The sequence below is a fragment of the Trematomus bernacchii genome, unplaced genomic scaffold (genome assembly GCF_902827165.1).
Source record: "Trematomus bernacchii unplaced genomic scaffold, fTreBer1.1, whole genome shotgun sequence".
NCBI classification, from domain to species: domain Eukaryota; kingdom Metazoa; phylum Chordata; class Actinopteri; order Perciformes; family Nototheniidae; genus Trematomus; species Trematomus bernacchii.
The window spans coordinates 102682-123789 of NW_022987613.1; the positions used below are offsets into that span (position 1 = coordinate 102682).

At 40.4% G+C, this 21108-nt stretch overlaps 1 protein-coding gene across 1 annotated transcript; it reads right to left on the minus strand.

The window, feature by feature from the left end:
* Positions 1–1152: 1152 nt before the first annotated feature.
* Positions 1153–21108, minus strand: LOC117483704 (oxysterol-binding protein-related protein 2-like). Its single transcript, XM_034132060.1, is given in 15 exon segments — positions 1153–1545; positions 4304–4394; positions 5712–5829; positions 6161–6280; positions 6858–6984; positions 8577–8666; positions 8750–8857; positions 9527–9663; positions 9665–9710; positions 11503–11600; positions 13742–13876; positions 14598–14673; positions 19172–19277; positions 20646–20743; positions 21024–21108. Coding segments are annotated over 14 exon segments (1392 nt in total). The 5' UTR covers positions 20683–20743; positions 21024–21108; the 3' UTR covers positions 1153–1442.

A 21108-nucleotide genomic window follows, 5' to 3' on the forward strand; every position in this document is an offset into this window, starting at 1 on the left:
TGTTTACGCGTACAATGCAAACACGAAGGGAATTCGGCAACCTATAACGGAGTACATTTGCCAAAATAAGCAAATAAACGTTAAAATAACACATCCTAAGTGTCTTCCTGGGAGTATTATACTTCCTGTTTACAGTTAGTGTGTTTTCGAGATAGACAAAGAATAATAATAGGAGTTATAAAATGCTTTAATATTGTTAATATATTCATTATTATTTAGACTGTATGGCTCAGAGTGTCGCATCAATATTCTCATAGTGTTAGAAAAACACAAAATGCTCCTGTGTTTACAGATTTATATTTAGTGCAGAAAATATGGCTTTAAATAATCCTCTTCATGCATGCACCAAATATCATTATTATTATACAGTATCTATGTAACAGTGGAGAATACGGTGTTTACTGTGTCGGTAAACATGATTATTATTATTATTATTATTATAAGCAGCTTTCATCCCTACGTCTCCATTCAGAGAAAGGGTGAAAATACACATCTAATATTCAAATTGTTGTTGTTTATATATCTATACAAGAAGCAGATGTGTTTAAACGACCCCTGAAATCTGAACGCTAACGGGTGAGAAGTGTTTGGAAAGACGACGAACCCGAACCAAAAAGGATTGACAGTCAAGAGCTTTGTGTTCTGCAGCAGCATGGTCACCACACACACTCTCTCTCTCATATACACACACACATGTCCACACACACACGTCCACACACACACACACACACGTCCACACACACACACACACAGGTGACTGTTTAAAAACCCCTCGTTTGTGAGTAACTAAATATAACGTGTCTCCCGTGGTTCACAGTCGGTCGATTTGAAATCAGGACACGCACACAGAACCGTGAGCGTCTGGACGTCACACACACGTTCACACACACGTTCACATACACACACACAGACACACACACAACCGAGAGTCTCTGGACGTCACACACACACACACACGTTCACACACACGTTCACGTACACACACACAGACACACACACAACCGAGAGTGTCTGGACGTCACACACACACACACGTACACACACACGCGTTCACACACACACACAGAACCGTGAGCGTCTGGACGTCACACACACACGTTCACACACACGTTCACGTACACATACACACACACACACACAACCGAGTGTCTGGACGTCACACACACACACGCGTTCACGTACACACACAGACACACACACACACACACACACACACACACAGGTGACTGTTTAAAAACCCCTCGTTTGTGAGTGACACACATGTGGACTATTATCATTATTAAAGATGTCATGTACAGTAAGTAAACTAAATGTAACGTTTCTCCCGTGGTTCACAGTCGGTCGATTTGAAATCAGGACACACACAGAACCGTGAGCGTCTGGACGTCACACACACACACACACACACACACACATTAGATCTGCGGAGGAGGAGGTGTGTGTCAATAAATGTTGGGAGAGTCCGAGTAGTTTCGGTCAAAGTATCCACCTGAGTAGAGCCAATCCTCCGCTCCCGTGTGAGGGTTCGTTCCCAACTGGAACCACCTGAGGAGGAAACACACACACACTGGGTTCTGAGATGTTCAGAGAAGACATTTGGGATTAAAGTCAGAATCCAGACCTTATTATATATCAGGGTTTTTTTCTCGATGATATAGTACGAGTACTGTGGCGCTGATCTTGTTCATAAGATATATCAATTCTGCCGAGAACATGACGCTCGTAAACAAGATGTCTCCTAACGTAAACAACAACAACACGGCGGAGCTCTCACCATCTTCATATTTTAATTATACAGTTTTTAACGAACAGAAATATTGTTTTCTGGCAGCACATTTTACAGGGGAAATCTGCATTTTGGTTTGAGAGCGCAGCAGTGGCGGTTCCAGACCAATTGGACTGGGGGGGCCAGGCTGGGACCAGTTGTTTTCTGAGGGGGGCACAATCAATGCAGGACGAATAAGACAAAGACAGTATGAAGTAATTGCGCATAAGAAAACAATGCAATACAGTTATTGCTATTTGTTTCAGTACACATATTTATTTCAGATACTTATAGTTTTACGCTCTAATGGGTCCGACTAGAATAACAAATAGCGTTAGTTCCACCTATTCCGTCAGCCAAGAAATCGTCAATCATAAACTTTTTTTTTGCCCTCCCCAAATATTATTTAATTCTTAGAAAGTAGGAATCCTGACATGTGTGTAGTAACGTGTGTTGTTTGCATTTTATTGTTCTCTTTTATCCTTTCGCCTCTATCTACTTGTCTTTCATTCTTTCTCTTTAACTAACTGTTGATGTTTTGTGATTTTAAAAAGGTGTTTATTATCATCTGGGCCGGGGACAACAGCTGGAAATTAGCAATGTTGGCTAAGACCCCATTTACACGCAAACGCAAACGCAAACGAACCGAATACGATATCAAAAAAGTAATCCTTTACAGAAAGCGCTGGAGACGCTGTAGTACATATGCCGGGCCTGTAAGTGGCGCTGTACTTCCGCCACTAAATACACCAAAAGCAGCGAAGAAGACCCCCCGAGTATGGTTGCCATGGCTACCCTTCTGTTTATGCCCCGCGGTGGATTTAGCAACATGTAGTTCATGTAGTTCTCCATGTCCACTTGTTGCTGATGGTTGTGGTAGAGGAGCTGTAGATGTTGCACTAACATCTGTAGCATGGTCAGTAGCAGTAGCACTAGCAGTAGCTAATGACAGTAGCTACTGACCATGCTACAGCAGTGAGCAGCAGAGGTGGGGAGAGGCGGGGCTATGGCTTCATCGTTATCAGGATATGATCTTATAGGCAGGGCTCTCAACTAACTTTTTTCACCATCCTCCCGGAACCGTCCCGAAATTAATGTGGACCGTCCCGAATTTAAAATATTTGTTTTTCTACATTATCATTAGTTAAAATCATTCAAAGTGACCTTTAACATAAATAAAACATCATACAAATCATTAGATGATAATTCATCAACCTTTTTATTTGAGTAAATCAGTCAAACACATAAACAAAGGCCAAATATATTAAAAAAAAACACACAAGCGAGAAAGTTGCTCTAATATTGAATCCAATCAAGTCCCATCCGATTAACAACAAAATCCAACACTCTGTCCTGAAGACAGAACCCAGAAGTAACCACTAACCAGGATGACAGTCTGTAACACAGTCAGGAGACCTTTACAAACTGCACCACCCCCTCGCACACAGACGGGCGAAACTAAAACTGCAATATAATGTTCATGTAGCAGTAATACATATGACATATGTTTTAAATGTCTCCAGTACCGATAAAAAGACCACTGTTGGTACCACTGTCTTTAATAATTCCGGCCGGGGCCCGTTTAATACCGGGGCTCGGTACCCATCCCTACATGGGGAGAGGCGCAGCATATTGCTAAGGACTAAATGCGATGGAGAGTTCTCATCTCAGCTGCAATGACATGTCTGGAAACCCCCTCTCGGGTGCCCTATGCATAGCGCGCCGTCAAAAGCTGCTTCATAAGTTAAGTTTCGTTTCTCCGCACCACTCCGGGGTAAAAAAATGGTAGTTACATCACAGCTGTGCGGCTGGCTGACAGCTGTAGCTAAGTACTGTGTGTGTGTGTATTTCGCGGGTTGCTAAATGCTTTGTGTGTGTTTATGTTGACAAGGAGGTTTAATAACTGTGTGCTACACAAAACGTGCAGTCAGTTTCATTTTCATCGCCGTTCGTAGTAGAGTTAGCAGGGTATTTTTATTTTAACTCTCGTCCCAAATTCGTCCCAAAATTCATTTGTATCCTCCCCGACCCGATTCTTTTCGGCCCCGGGACGACGGGACGTCCTTAAGCTCGAGCCCTGCTTATAGGGAGTACAAACGGAGCCCCCCCCCCCCCAGAGCGTTCCGTTTGCAGATCTATCCACCTTGGGACCCGTTATCGTTTGAGGGGTCCGTTTCCGCGGTTCCGTTACGGCCTCGTGTGAACGAACGGGCTATACGAAAGAGAAAAGTAGCAGATACCACCGTTTGCGTTCTCGTGTAAACAGCACCTAAAGCTAATGCCCCATTTACAGTTTTTTGTGACAAGGGGGTTCAAGGTTCTTTATTAGTCATACCACCATAGCTACAGAGTAGTTATGTCGATGAAATTCTTAAGTCACAGGCTTCTCCAGCAATGCAACACAATATTACAGACAGTTGATTAATGGGGACTGTCCACGAGGTCTCAAAATAACAGTCACACGGGCTCTTATCCTCTTCCAGAGTTTACAGATTGTTGACACCACACATTCATTTCATATAAGAATCAATCTCTCACCTGGTGCACCACTCCTCCTCCTCCACGGAGCGATCTCTGCGCGACGTCCTTTGTTTGTCCTCTAGCCGCTCTTTCTCTGAATTCGATAATTCTATGAAATGATATGTTGATATGAGACGACACGTTATAGTCTGTGTAGTACTGTTTTGTCTTGCATCACAGCAGCTCCATTTGCAACATTAACAAAAGACAAATATTAAGACAGGGTAACAGACATTAAACACAACGTACATTTGTAAGAATTCATATTCAGAGACAATGCAACCCATTTGTTTTGTATTTAAATGCTGCTTGTATGCCCTATCATTTGAGATATCATTAAACCACCTTTATTTTAAGAACAACAGGTTTTCGTGTTGCTTCGTACACTTACAAGTGTGTAAGGAGTGTCTGTCTGAGTGTCTGAGTGTCTGAGTGTCTGAGTGAGTGAGTGAGTGAGTGAGTGAGTGAGTGAGTGAGTGAGTGAGTGAGTGAGTGAGTGAGTGAGTGTGTGTGTGTGTGTGTGTGTGTGTGTGTGTCTGCAAGGAGGGTTCTGCTCAGCATGAAGCAGTCTGAGATCAAGCAGCACTGGTGTGGACTCAGATTACAGGGAAAGCTAGCCTGTTTGGGGTTTGCTGACCACTCAGTCTCACACTCAGTGTTTAAGAACGCCGCTGTTGGTGAGGATGTTCTGACATTTACCATCAAAGCAAGACTGCAGGTATTACCCACTAAGTACAATCTGTCCACCTGGTACCCTCACATTCACACTCCATTCTGTTTAAACCACCAGGATTCACAACAACACCGAGAATCCATTGCACACATAACAAATGGATGTCATGCATACAAACGCCTGTACATAGCCCGTCTTGACCGCATTGTGGACATTGTGTCTGATGCGGTACAAAACATCTTACCATCTAGTGCAGCAATGTACAAGCACACTAGAGTGTTACCAGAATGGTTTGGTTTTACCAATGATGTCTTTGCTAACATCCCAAATACACCTGATGTTGTTTTTGTTGACACCAACCACAGGGAGGTGCTAATATTAGAAGTAGGCTGTGCCTTTGACCTGTACATGGACCAGGCTTTCCAGGACAAGTATATCAAATACCAACCACTGCTCCATGTCATAACCAGCTTTGGGTACAAGTGTAGATATAGCATACTCATATTCGGAAGTCTTGGCCATGTATATAAATACACCATGATTGGTCTGAGAATTGCTGGAATGTCAAAGAGAAAAGCCAAACAAATTGCCAAATATTGCTCTGTTTCAGCTATTATTGGCAGCTTAGCCGTGTGGAGAAGGAGATGCTATGTGTTCCCTTAAGTGTTCTGTGCTGCTTAGCCCCGATATATTTGATTCCCTGTCTTATGTAATATAATTTGTGGAACCAAATAAAGTATTCAAATGTGTTACCCATGTCTCCGTTCTCCATGGCTCTGATATCCGGTCTCAGCCGGCAGTCGGTCGGCGGCAGCAGCGTCTCCGGCTCCATCTCGTTCAGAGTCATGGCGAAGCTCGTGAAGTTATACATCTACACAGAAACAAGATGGAGGATCAGAAGGTGAACGAGCAGGAGGGAGAATCAACCGATCCAAATAACGGTGATATTTTTAACTCTCTTTTTGACATGAAAGGTCACCTATTATGTAAAATCCACTTGTTCACGTCTTTTCTACATCAACATGTGTCCCCTCTGTCTGTCTGTCTGTCTGTCTGTCTGTCTGTCTGTCTGTCTGTCTGTCTGTCTGTCTGTCTGTCTGTCTGTCTGTCTGTCTGTCTGTCTGTCTGTCTGTCTGTCTGTCTGTCTGTCTGTCTGTCTGTCTGTGTGTGTGTGTGTGTGTGTGTGTGTGTTGGATACTGACCTGTGCAGAGTCAGCAGGTCTCGGTGATATCCTCCACAGTAAGGCACTTCCTGGTATCACAGTCACAGTTTCTTGGACGTCCGGCATCTCGTCCGCCTCCTCAGCTTCACAACTACGTCCCTACACACACACACACACACACACACACACACACACACACACACACACACCAGACACACACACACACACACACACACACACACAATGAGTCTAACGGCCTAACGATGTGTGTCTCACAGTATGTGCAGAACTACAACTTTGCCACAGACTCAACACAGTGCGAGTCATTGCAGGACGGCTGAGTGCAATGCTCTACACTAACAGCACTGATAACAACACACACACACACACACACACACACACACACACACTAAACTGCACCTTATCTTCCACTAATGCACTGCATGTTATCGTGGAAGGAAAACCATTTGAGAGAAAGGATTTAGAGCCACACATTGACTTCATGAGGACAGATAAACACATCAGAGACATGGTCAGCTGGACTCAGGAAAAACCCCCAAGTATATTTCAAAAGTTTGCTTAAAAAACATCCTCTTATCATAAAGCATAATTAAAATGTGTCTGTGGGAATATGTATTATTGATGTGTGACTGTGTGTGTGCGGACCCCAGGAAGAATAGCTCATGCTAACAGGGATCCTAAAGACTGAGCAGCTTTATCTCAGAGCGTCTCTCACCTTTTTCAGCTTCTTCGAGTCTGCCGCCGTTTTCTTTTCAGACTTTTTGTGAGCGTCGTACACTTTGGGGTCGATGCTGTACATGCACTCTGTCCACTTCCCGTACAGAACTCGCCTCTTCTTCTTACTGCAGAGAGCAACATCAGTTAGGAGGTAATTCATCTCAACCATTGGCTATGAATTACAAATGCACTGATTGTGTCCGCAGCTGATATTGCACTGATTTATGGTATAAATATCAACTTTTGGTAAAAAAAAGATTTTAATTGATCGTTTTTTTACCATAAGTGAATGCTGACTCCTCAGTCTTTTCTCCTTAAAGGTGGGGTAGGTCATTTTGGAGAAACCGGCTCGAGATCGCTAGAATTTGAAAATACACAACCGGAGAAAATCTGCCACTTCCTTACAGAGCCCCTCCTCCAACACACACGAGCGCGCACATGACCAATGAGGGCACGAGATAAGTTTGTGCACAGATGGAAGGCTGACAGGCAGGTAGGCCATCCAGTTATTTTAGCCGGGCCGGCTCAGATGATTGGTCGTGCTTTTTACAGTACTACGGCTTCCACTGATGATATTTCTTTATGGATTTATTGTCAAAGCATTTAATATATTCATTGCTATCGGGATGTTAAGAGCATTCCATGGAATATAACAAAAAGTGTTTCTGAAGTGAATTACCCACCCCACCTTTAAGTGATCAACACATGCTTTCTGTAGGAAAACATATTTCTGGCAATTAACTAAACTAATATCAAGCAAACCTATTCAGTTGCAGGCTAATTGCCTTTGTTGTTGCTCAAAAAAACGGACATCAATAGATACGCTTGGTTTCAATTCAAACTGGAACTTCTAAATCAACTGTGCACTTACTTGATTTGATTTTAAGCTCACCTTTGCCATGTTTCGTTTGAAATGGCACATCATTGACAACATGCAAGCGGCAAGTACATTTGCATCAACATGTGAATTATTAGGTTAAAGTGGACCTATCATGCTATATTTGAATAATATAGTGTAGGACCATACCTATATAAGGCATATTTATATATATATTTTTTTCAAAATACCAAACAGATCATGCATTTTAGCCATGCCTCATTTTGCTCAATTTGACAATTTTTAGCTCTGTTTTAGCAAGGGTTGATTCAGTGAGAACAGCACCACCTACAGGCCTGGCATATGTACTACAGCGTCTCCAGCGCTTTCGAACGGCAATGGCCGTGGCTGATTGGTGGAGTTGGCCCAATAGCCGTAGCGCCACCGTCCTGACGTCAGGACAGTGTTCAAATCTGGATCAGTTTTTATCAGATCCGTTGCAGCCCCTTTTTTAGAGATTTGGGTATGGAGGAAAATAGAGAGGGTTGTGTTTTCTGACACTTGGTGAGTTCCCTGGAACACCGGGGACACATATTCATGTAGAAAAGACGTACAAAAGTGCATTTTGCATGATAGGTCCCCTTTAAGTAGTTGCTGTCAACCTTCTATGAATTGGTATTTAACTTGTGATTTTTATGTTTTATAAACTTCATCTCCTCTGCAGACCAGCTCAGTGAATTGATATCTTTCAGATCTACATGAAATCTTTTCCATTTGTTCAGAATGTCTTGAGATGCTTAGCACTGTGTGTGAGTCGCTTCGACCTTTATTGTTTTCTGTCTGCATCGCTGTGCGTTTGACGTTAAGAGTTGTGCAGATCATGTGTTGTTGTGCCGTTACCTTTTGTCCTGGATGTGACCCTCCACTCTGTGCAGCTCTTTCCCAAACATGCCCACCGGTTTGAAGTTCAACACACACTTATCTCCCGTGCTGATGAAGTACAAAATGAAAATATGTCATGTAAACAACCAATAATCGGACCAGTGTGTGATTCTGCATTTATCTTTGCTCACCTGTGGTTGATTATCTCCACGGTTCCGTACTGCTCGATCCAGAGTTTTCCCAGGATGATGTTGTGCACGCAGCACATCGGGTTCGTCCACGTGTACGCTTCTTTATGTCTGCAGGAAATACATACCGTTAGAGCCAGTATTTTGTTTTTATAAGAAAGGCCACCTAATCGTGACGTCTGTAGTCAACCAGAGTATAAAAGACTACAATTCCCACGCCACCTCCTCTGAAGTGACAGATGGCAAACCTGTCTGTTCTTACATTTTGAACACAAATACCTGTACTTTCTACTTCTTACATTTTGAACCCAAATACCTGTACTTTCTACTTCTTACATTTTGAACCCAAATACCTGTACTTTCTACTTCTCTCATTTTCCAAACAGGCTGGTTCCTTTAGTTTGAATGTGTGTTTGGTGGCGTGATCATTATTATTTAGAGTCATTGCGTGCCTATTGATTTGAACACGATCCGTGTATCCATCATTTCCTGGTCTTCTCTAAAGAAGAGGGACCAATGAAAACGTTGTCATGTTGCCGTTGTTCAGCATGGAAACATTCATTAGCTAACAATGACATTATTGTTCTATTAATATAAAGGGAGGTCAGGTACTCTTTAAAACAGCTGCTAGTTATGGGTACTTTTTACTGAAGTACATTTCAAAGCCCTCTTTACTTTTACTTGAGTAAAGAAGTTTAGTCAGTACTTCTACTTTCACCAGAGTATTTTTAAGTATCTGTACTTCTACTTGAGTAAAGGATGCGTGTACTTTTCACTCACTTGAGCAGCTCCAGGGTCATGGTGCCTTTGGGCTCGGCCTCCACACTTTTTCCCCAGAACTTGAGTTTGGGGTCGATGGATCCGTGAAACTCGAACTCGTGCTTCAGAGACTGAGCGTGGAAAGCACTGACGGGGGGGGTGGTGGCTCACCTGCTCCGAGATCAACTTGTAGCCCTCCTCCTCCCTGTGAAAAACACAAGTGTTATTATTATATTACCTTTTCACAGAAATAATGCCCCCACTGGACTATAACTCCCCACACACTCAGACACTCAATTCCAGCACCAGACACTTTTTTCTACGCTGCTATGGACAATCTTGCACTAACGTACATTCCCAAAGATATGGAAGTGACTGTTATTTTGTATATATTGATTGTTGTGTTTTCATCTTAATGTGTGCATATGTGTCTGTTGATTGTATATATATATATATAGGATATTAGGGGTGGGGGAAATAATCGATACAGCATAGTATCGCGATACTTTGCGTGGCGATATTGTATCGATATTTTATTATATAAACTGTAGCATATCCCTCCGAAAGATGGTTAAACATAAACATAACACATTTACATAAACTATTCATATTGCAAATACATTTTTTAACCAGGAAGGGAAGACTGACATGGATATGAGCCATGTGATTTGCAATATCGCAATATATTGTATCGCAATACTTAGCATATCGTAGAATCGCAATACCATCGTAGCATGGCTTAAGTATCGCGATAGTATCGTATTGTGGCTTAAGAATCGCAATACTATTGAATCGTGGCTTAAGAATCGCAATACTATTGTATCGTGGCTTAAGTATTGCAATACTATTGTATCGTGGCTTAAGTATCGCGATAATATCGTATTGTGGCTTAAGTATTGCGATAGTATCGTATTGTGGCTTAAGAATCGCAATACTATTGAATCGTGGCTTAAGAATCGCAATACTATTGTATCGTGGCTTAAGTATCGCAATACTATTGTATCATGGCTTAAGTATCGCGATAATATCGTATTGTGGCTTAAGTATTGCGATAGTATCATATTGTGGCTTAAGAATCGCAATACTATTGAATCGTGGCTTAAGAATCGCAATACTATTGTATCATGGCTTAAGTATCGCAATACTATTGTATCGTGGCTTAAGTATCGCGATAGTATTGTATTGTGGCTTAAGTATCGCGATACTATTGTATCGTGGCTTAAGTATCGCGATAGTATTGTATTGTGGCTTAATTATCGCGATAGTATCGTATTGTGACTTAAGAATCGCAATACTATTGTATTGTGGCTTAAGTATCGCAATACTATTGTAGTGTGGCTTAAGTATCGCGATACTATTGTATTGTGGCTTAAGTATCGCGATACTATTGTATCGTGGCTTAAGTATCGCGATAGTATCGTATCGTGGCTTAAGAATCGCAATACTATTGTATCGTGGCCGATAGTATCGTATCGTGGCTTAAGAATCGCAATACTATTGTATCGTGGCTTAAGAATCGCAATACTATTGTAGCGTGGCTTAAGTATCGCGATAGTATTGTATCGTGGCTTAAGAATCGCAATACTATTGTATCTTGGCTTAAGTATCGCAATACTATCGTATCGTGGGGAGCCTGGTGATTCCCACCCCTATAGGATATACATATTTTATACATATTTTATACATATTTGTATATTTGTATAATTGAATTTTTGTATTCGGGATTGTTGGAAACTTTATTTCGATCTCTCTGTCTGTACACACAAACTGAAAGATTGACATTAAAGTTGACTTTGACATATAATTCACAAAGTGCTTCACAAGTAAGAACAAAAGTTAAAATTAAGACCAGAAGGTTAACATAAAAACAAAACACAGACCACGTGGATTCCCGAAAGGAACAAACATAAGAGCAGAACACATCACACACATCTCAAGTAGTAACAGAAGCCAATGAGATAATGTTCTATAAAGTGTTAAGAAGTGCTCTCGGATACCTCATGAGTTCGTACGTTTCCCCCAGTAAAGGATTAAATGGTTTTCCAGTCCGTTCCGATTGAGATGCTACTGCCGACACAGCAAACGCAGCAACAACCTGTCACACAGTCATCAAGAGATAACATTAATAATCGTTTTCATGGACCCTGAAATACCAAAGATGTCCTTCTTGTATCTTATCAATTTTTTCGGCACCACTTTACACTAAGCCCCTTATAAAGGGTTTACGAATAGTTAGTAATTCATTTATTAATTAGGTTGTGAACACTTTATAAATCATTAATAAGCTTTTATAAGACATGAGATAAACAGGGCGACTGTGACCGGTTGCTTGCCAAATAGTGAGCCCACATTTATCTGTACTGCTAAGCCTTATATTGGCTACCTAGCTTACTTCGTCTCCTTCATCAGCAAGCATCCTTGGTGTCTGTTGTCCACTAAGTTGATTCCCCCCCCATCCATCTTGATGTTTCTTGACATCTCTTATGACCATTTATGAATGAGTTACTAACATTTATAACGACTGAAAGGGTGCGTTGTTTTTAAGTTTAATACACATGTCCATTTATGAATGAGTTATAACATTCACGCTTACCTAATACACATTTTTCACATGAAATGCAAAGTAAGATGCAACAGAACCAAGCAAAACATTTTAAGTAGCCAATATAAGGCTTAGTCATCTTGCCAAATAGTGAGCCCACATTTATCTGTACTGCCAAGCCTTATATTGGCTACCTAGCTTACTTCGTCTTCTTCATCAGCCAGCATCCTTGGTGTCTGTTGCTCACTGAGTTGATTCTCGCTAAGTAGCCAATATAAGGCTTAGTCATCTTGCCAAATAGTGAACCCACATTTATCTGTACTGCTAAGCCTTATATTGGCTACCTAGCTACTTCGTCATCAGCCAGCATCCTTGGTATCTGTTGCTCACTGAGTTGATTCTCGCTAAGTAGCCAATATAAGGCTTAGTCATCTTGCCAAATAGTGAGCCTGTGTTGATGTATGAAAACTATGTTAGAAGTGGTTCATAAATGGTTCTTAATGATCAATAAAGTGTTTACAACCTAATTAATAACCTAATTATAAACCCTTTATTAGGGTAGTCTTATTGTAAAGTGGTACCCTTTTTTCTAATGTAAAAGCAGGCTATTTGAACTTGGTTTATAGAAAGGTTATGCTTCATTTTGTTTTACTTCTGAGCTTTTAACGACCAGTTACTCCATAAAGAATTATTATTATTATTATCTGTTAAATTAATAGTTGGTTATCGGCTTACTAGTTTCAAGTTTTCCTCATGCATTTGATCTACTCTTTGCACTTTCTGGCAAACTGCCTTTCGTTGTGCAATGTACTTAAAGTTGAATCTAATCCAATCTAATCTAATAATCACAGACTAATCAATAAATTAAATGTATTTTTCATGAGAAAATGTGAAAAGAATGCCGCTTAAAACCTCTTAAATATAAAGATTTCCTGTTTCTGTGTGTTTTGAATCATACTAAAGTGAATATCTTTGGGTTTTGAACTGACAAAAAATGACTTCTGAAGACATTACCTTGGACTTTGAGAAACTGGGAGGTTAGATTTCACTATTTTTGGACATTTTATCCACAAAACCTAGAAAATATATGTATCTTTAGCCATGAAATCAATGCAAGCTGCCCAGGTGAGTTATAACAAGGCAGTTTGAGATATATATGAAATGTTCTTACTTCTCAAATGGGATGATTTGCAGATTTACTGAATATATTTAGATTCTGAACTTGGTTGAATATGTCCCGCTCAGTTTATAGGAGACTTTATGTTTAATGATCACAATTTTCTACCAATTTAAGAACCAATTAATCAATAAAGAAGATAATTGTTAGCTGAGGAGCTGCTGCAACACGTTGACTTATAATTAGTTGCTTGAGAGATAGTCATTTCCAATCTTTCCATCTTTAAAATCGATTATTTGGTCTTTTTTTATATAAAAATACTTCAGCTATTTAGATTTGTGTCTTTTCTCTGTTTAATATAATTTTAAATTACATTTCTTTGGGTTTTGAACTGACAAAAAGTGACTTCTGAAGACATTACCTAGGACTTAGAGAAACTGGGAGGTTAGATTTCACTATTTTTGGACATTTTATCCACAAAACCTAGAAAATATATGTATCTTTAGCCATGAAATCAATGCAAGCTGCCCAGGTGTGTTATAACAAGGCAGTTTGAGATATCCATTCAGAGTCCTACCTGCATGCGGTCCATGGAGTCCGACAGGCTGCAGGCCTGGTGGATGAGCTGCGTGTGCTCCATGTATTCTGAGATTCTCTGCAGGAAACTCAGCGGCTCGTTAAACACCACCGGCATCGCGATTTTAGAAAGCTCCTGCGAGAGCACAGGGGAACAAACACAGAGAAGAACGGACACATATATCTCAATATCAGATTTAAAGTGTGACAATGTTGGACAAAATACAAAACAAATATTCTCTGCCTTTCAGCTGTAAGACAAGTGTTTCAGATAAACGTAAGTGTCATGTTTGAGTAGGGGTGGTTACCGAGCCCCGGTATTAAACGGGCCCCGGGGCTGAATTATTAAAGACAGTGGTACCGTTAAGCTCTGACGTTATCGGTCTTTTTATCGGTACTGGAGACATTTCAAATATATGTCATATGTATTATTGCTACACAAACATTATATTGCAGTTTTAGTGTCGCCAACTCCGTTTCTAATACGCAAAATGTAGGGGCAGTTTACACGCACACACGCACGCACGCACGCACGTCTTCAAAAGAACCGATAAGAGTACCGTTAAAGGACCGGATCGATAAGCGGTATCGATATAAGTAGTAGTACCGTTAAAACCTTAACGATACCCATCCCTATGTTTATGTAAGCTATTTTCTTTCAGATGACAAAGAAAATGCAATCTAATAATAGCCAGCATCGCAGAGAGAAGAACTGACTCATCTTGTCTCAGCTCGATGAAAGCTTAGGCACTTATTTAATTATAAAACAACTGGACCCAGAATCAGACCTCAGCGTGTTGGTGGGAGATATGAAGATTGTCATTCAGATGAAATTAGACGCAGGTATCATCACTCACCATGCCGATGCATTTCTTCAGTATGCTCCACACACTGAAGTTGTTTCTGGAGATCATCTCAGCAGGCAGGGTTTTCCTGGAGAGAGATTAAAAAATAATGTGAAATAAGATCAAACGTTTCATTATTACTCCATTAGAAAGTGGCAGAGTATCATCACAGAGCACAGAGCCGCATCAAAGTCCAGATGTTTCTAAAGCTGAATCAAAGTCCTGACTAGCTTCACAAATGCTCTGCGGAGGCAGTGCACAGAGATGTGTTCGCTCTGCTCCCACGTGTTAGTACAGGCACAATAACCCCCTGAAGCCCCTCACCCTAAAGCATGATGCTATAAAACTATCCAAATGATGTTCAAAGCTGCAAATCAACGATTACCTCATAATGTCCAGGGACTTTTCACACGGAGAGAAAACATACACGTGTTGAGAGGAAACTGCATTTCTTTTAAAAACCACCCATACGAACAAATTCCAAACTTCATTGCATCTCATCAAAAGGTGTTGATGAGTAACTGAACCGATGAGCTGACATACTGTGCAACTTTATCTAAACTAAAACTATTATTTAAAAACCAAATCCTGAATGGTTATGAGCAGGGAATCCTTTGCCCTGCATGTCCTCCTCCTTCGCCCTCTGACGCAGATGCCCTAACCCTTGAGCAGCCGCTATCTCCCATAAGGAGGGGCTGCCCTAGCATTTTGTTGATGTTACCAGTTTGTGACCGGGCAGCTCTCGGTCAGAGATAGTTATTGTTGTGGGACACCTGGAACACATCCTTCTCGGGGTGTAGATGACCCCGAGCCATAAGAGACAACAAATGTGATTCAGTGTCCTCAGCTGTTTAGTCTCTATTGAAGAATGTTGATTATTACACTCTGAACTAGTGATGGCAGTTTGACACTGAAGCTTTGAACGGAGCTTCAACCCTGGACTTCTTATTCCATAGAAGCAGTGCTTCGAAGCTTGCTTCAAATCACGTGACATATGACGTCCGAACCAGCAACTGCTTCAAATCACGTGACATGTGACGTCCGAACCAGCAACTGCTTCAAATCACGTGACATATGACGTCCGAACCAGCAACTGCTTCAAATCACGTGACATGTGACGTCCGAACCAGCAACTGCTTCATTTCCTGAATGAATCACTTGACTGGTTCGCGGTCCAATCAGGCGATTCAATGCACTGCCTCGTCTCTATTCTGACAGGTGACAGGTTGAAACAGTTTAGAATTTGAGCGCTTCAACACTTTATAACCGCTCTAAACAATGCGCAATGTGTGGGTTGTTTGCGTTGTTGCTGTTGAGTTGTTGTTGGTATTGCATTTTAATTGGATCATTAGAGAGCAAGCCAGGAAGAAAGATAGGTCGTTCTGGCTCGGGAAACACTTCGAAATGTGGAGAACTTGTGAACAAAAAGACAGTTAACACTAATATAAAAAACATGTAAATAACTTAAGGTATAGATAGCCCAGTGGATAGAGCCGGCGGCCCGAAGCGGCGATGTCCTCCGCGCAGCTGGTTCAAAGCCCGGAACAGATGAACTTTTAATCATTCCTTTTCAACTTTAATACTTTAATAACTGATAAAAGGCCCTCTCCGCCCAAAAAAAAAAATGTCCAGCACTCTCTAGTCTCTTCTCAATAACCCAATACACACAATTATCAATCTTTAATTGCAAATAGAACATGATATTCAGTCTTGTGTGTGTGCATCGAATATTTTTCAAGGCAAAGATACGTTAAACCCACTGCAGCCTTGCACTTCGCCAGGAGAGGTCGCTGTAACTGAAGCTTCGAGAAATGAACCTATTTCCGACTCAATTGTCCAAGTGGTTCGATGCTTCATTCAAAGCTTCATTTTTCCATCACTACTCTGAACTAGTTCAAACCTGGAGCTACAGGGGGGTTCTTGAGGATTGATTGTGGCATCTCTACCGTGTGGTCAGACCTCTGGCCCGTGACATGTCTTGTGTAAACCCTCAATGTTTGACGTCAAAGCTCCAGCTCTCCTCGTGTCTCTCTGAGTCTCCATTGCTTCAGAAGTTTCCCCCACAGTTATGAGCAGGAGCGGTGAACTCATGCTTGCTATTTCTTGTCATTGTAAAAGTTATTTATTTTTGGTTGTTTTGTACCAAAGAAAGTATTTGTTACTTTAAACCCATAAGGACCCACAGGTGTCACATGACCTTTCAATGTTCTGGAAAGTTCCTTCTACAGCTTTAGTCTTTATTTTATCTCATGAAGTCCCAACACACTGAACAGTCAGCTGGGTCCTGGTCCAGGTCATGTGACTTTGTGTTCCCATGACAACATGTCCAAGATGTCCATGTGCGATGCTAACACATGTGACCGAACGAGCAACATTTCAAAAGCTTTTTTTTGTTGCTAAAGGTCAAATTCAAGCTATTTAATAATTAAAATGCTTACATAACATGTCCTTTATCACATTGAACCTGTTGTGGAAACATTTATTGATCAAATTGATATGAAACAAATGAGACAAACATCGCTGTGACACTGATCGGGACTTTCACAGTAAACCCAAAGTGACATATATGCACAATTAGAAATATGATTACGATCTGTTAATTTAGCTGATTCAATTATATTTAGTTAATATATTCTTTATTCTTCAATTCAAAAATCATTAATGAAGTTATAAATAAGAGTTATTTTACCATGGTTTTCTCAAAATGAGTTTTTTCTCCTATTCGGAGTGAGACATTTCCACTTCAGTAGCAGTTACATACACCAAACCTTCCAGTTATATTCCTATCAATATTCTGAAGGTTTTTACTGAAGGGTTTGTTCATATATCGTTCATAGCCTGAATTATATAACATTTTATACCTAAAAACATGGCGAAAATAGATATTTTAGGGCTGTTGACAGTATTTTCTGATTTATGGAGTGATACAAAGAGATATCCAAAATCCCTTCTGTAAAAACTGTAGATTCTATTATGACTACAAAATGAAACAAGAATTTTAAACCTGGCTTTATCAAATGTTCAGATTTGTGTTCCTGAAATGTATTAAAATATGCGCATATTTAATGAGATTATGGCTCATTTGCATATTTAAACATGCTATTTCAGAAAACTTGTAATACAAAAAACAATTGTCTTAGGCCCCGCTCACACGGGACCGTTTGCGTTTCTGCACAGTATGCGTATTCAAAAAAGTCTTCCGTTCACATGCATTTGTTTCATTTAACGTGTCTGTTTAAACGAGGCTGCTGGAAACGCTGTAGTACATATGCTGGGACTGTAAGTGGCGCTGTAACTTCCGCCAAAATACACCAAAAGCCGCGAAGAAGAGCAGCCTGGAGCAGCCCCGCAGCAATGTTGCCATGGCTACCCTTCTGTTTAAGCCCTGAAACTGAAACTGAAAGAAACCGAATCTGTTGTTGCTGATGGTTGTGGTAGAGGAGCTGTATATTTTTGCACTAATATCTGTAGCATGGTCAGTAGCAGTAGCACTAGCAGTAGCTACTGACAGGAGGAAGTCAGTGTGTGTGGCGATTGCTGGTATTCAGCGGGATATAGTCATTTCCTCAGCATATGGATAAATGCAACGGGGAAGTTAACTGAAAGAAACCAAGAAGCACGTCTCTGTGGATATTGCATCGAGAGGACGGCTCAGAAAGAGAGATATTCTCTACAAACACCGGGTGAGATGCACCTTTGTCAATATAATGGATCAATGCATGAAATCTGACTCTGTTTATTTTGTTTAAGGAGTATATTGGGCGTTAACAATTCTGGTTTGCCTTTTATAATATTATTTCATTCAAGAATCCCTTGTGCGTTTAATTAACACAGCTATTTTTGATAGTTGCTACAGCAGTGAGCAGGAGAGGCGGGGCTATCCTATTTTTCGAGGAAATATTCGTATAGAGGTGATTACACGGACTCGGTTGACCCCCCAGAGCGTTTCGTTTGCAAATCTATCCACCTTGGGACCCGTTATTGTTTGTGGGGTCAGTTTCTATCGGCCTCGTGTAAATAATAGGGCTATACGCACGCGAAACTATGCAGATACAAGCAGTTTTCTCCTCGTGTAAACGGCGCCTTAATGTAAGTAATTAACTGGAAACATTTCTAGCTGATATCTTTAAGTTACAAAAATGACCCTATTCACCTGTAGTGTCTCGCCTTAAAGCCCAATGGGACATATACGTCACTTTTCAGATATTTGACCCTAGGGGGGGTTACTTGTCAGAAATGTGTTGTACGTGGTCTATTTAGTCTAAATTAAGTTCCTCTTAATTTCCCAAAAAGTAGAAATGGGTCCGGCTTCTTATGGGTTAAGACAATGAAGCCAATATCACGGATGACGATGACCTAATCTTTTATTTTCAAGAAAAATGTACGCTAGAGGGAGGACCAGCAAAGCTTCTTCTTCTTGCTCCTTTTGAACATGACGGAACATTTATTTAAAACCGCTTTACAGAGATAGTGAAAAGAAAAGAAACAACAAATAAATATAGTTAAAGTCAAATTAAAATCAAGCGATACAACAACCACACGTTAGAAGCCAGACTGAAGAGGTGAGTTTGTGCACGTTTCCTCACCTGCGCTCCCAAACTCCATTCTCCTGTTCGCCGTCCGTCACCTGCTTGTTTTCGAACACCAGGGCGTCTTTAAAACTGACCTCACAGGAATCATCGGACTCCAGCCCTGACGGAGAAAACAAGATACGTTTTACTGGAACAGGTTGACTTGTAATTAGTTCTTTGAGAGACACATTATTTGGTCATTTTTTATATATAAAAAGGCCTTGAAATGCTGTTTTCACCTTCAGATATTAAGATTTGTTGCTTTTCTCTGTTAAATATCATTTTTAATGACATTTCTTTGGGTTTTGAACTGACAAAAAGTGACTTCTGAAGACATTACCTTGGACTTTGAGAAACTGGGAGGTTAGATTTCACTATTTTTCGATATTTTATACACAAAACCTGGAAATATAAAAATGTTTTGTTTGTTTAAGTTTCACTGTCCTACTTAGGGTTACAACGAAAGCTAAAAAATGACAATAGGATGTCGGTATGTCTTTAATCTAAATATATATAAAGCCCTACATACATATATTTATAAAAGCACTGTGTGTAAAAGAAAGTGAAAAAGCATTATCATTAATTAAATATTACCTACATAGATAGAAAAGAAGGATGACTCAATGCAACAGACCCGTACACACTACGGGATAAAGTGGTGAGATAATTTACTCGTAAAATTACAACAGTGTCAGAAGCAGAGGTAGGAAGTAACTAAGTACATTTACTCAAGTACTGTACTTAATATAAGTACAATGTTGAGATACTTGTACTTTACTTGAGTATGTCCATGTTATGCTACTTTGTTCTTCTACTCCACTACAATTCAGAGGTACATGTTGTACTTTTCCTCCACTACATGTATTTAATCCCTTTAGTTACTTCACAGATGTGGATGAATGATGTGAAATATAATCAAGTGTTAAATCAGACTTTAGTTCCACCTGGAGTAAATCCACAAGCTACCCTGCAGTATACAAAGTCATTCAAACTAGCTGCACCTTTACCAGCTTTGAGAACACTTTCATGATCAATCATTATAAAACATATCATATATATTATTCTGAAATGGACCAATCTGCACAATGACTACTTTTACTGTCGCTACTTTAACTATATTTTGATGAGAATACTTTTCTACTTTTACTTGAGGAACATTTTGAATGCAGGACTTTTACTGAAACAGAGTATTCCTACACTCTGGTACTTCTACTTTTACTCAAGTACAAGATCTGAGTACTTGTACTTTTACTCAAGTACAAGATCTGAGTACTTTTTCCACCTCTGTTAAAGTAAGTATCTCAAAATTGTACTTAAGTACAGTACTTGAGTACATGTATTCAGTTACTTTAAACCACTGTAATTTAAAGTACCTAGTTACTCAGTTTCCACCAGTGATACAATATGAAGCGGGAGTGTGAATAAAAGAAAGGAAAGACACCACAGGCACAAGGATGTGATTATGTTCCTGAATGCAGACGCCTCTCACCTGTCTCAGCATCGTAAAACTCCTCCTCGCTGTTCATCCTGACAGTAAATCAGTCACCTGTTTCTGCAGCACCGAGCATCACATCCGGCCAGAAACACCTGCAACAGCAGCGACCCGTTACACACAAGCAGGGGCAGCAAAACACCAGCAAATGCATGTTAAAAAACTAACAAAAAGCAGCTGTTTGGCTCCCTGTCAGCAGCTTTGCTAACCAAAACAAAACCAGCTAGCTGCTAGCTCGGATTAGCTAACCAGCCGTTAGCATAGCTGCTTCTAAGCTAAATTAAACATTTAGCTGGAGGAAGTGCTGCAAACAAAGCTAACAATATACACATAGATACTGTAGAGAAGATTTGAACATCGTTTGATTTAATATACCTGTGAATAAAGGTCAAATTATTGCTCAATCGAAGAGTAAACTCAATCGAAGAGTAAACTGTGTCTAACAGAGCGGAAGTGGGCG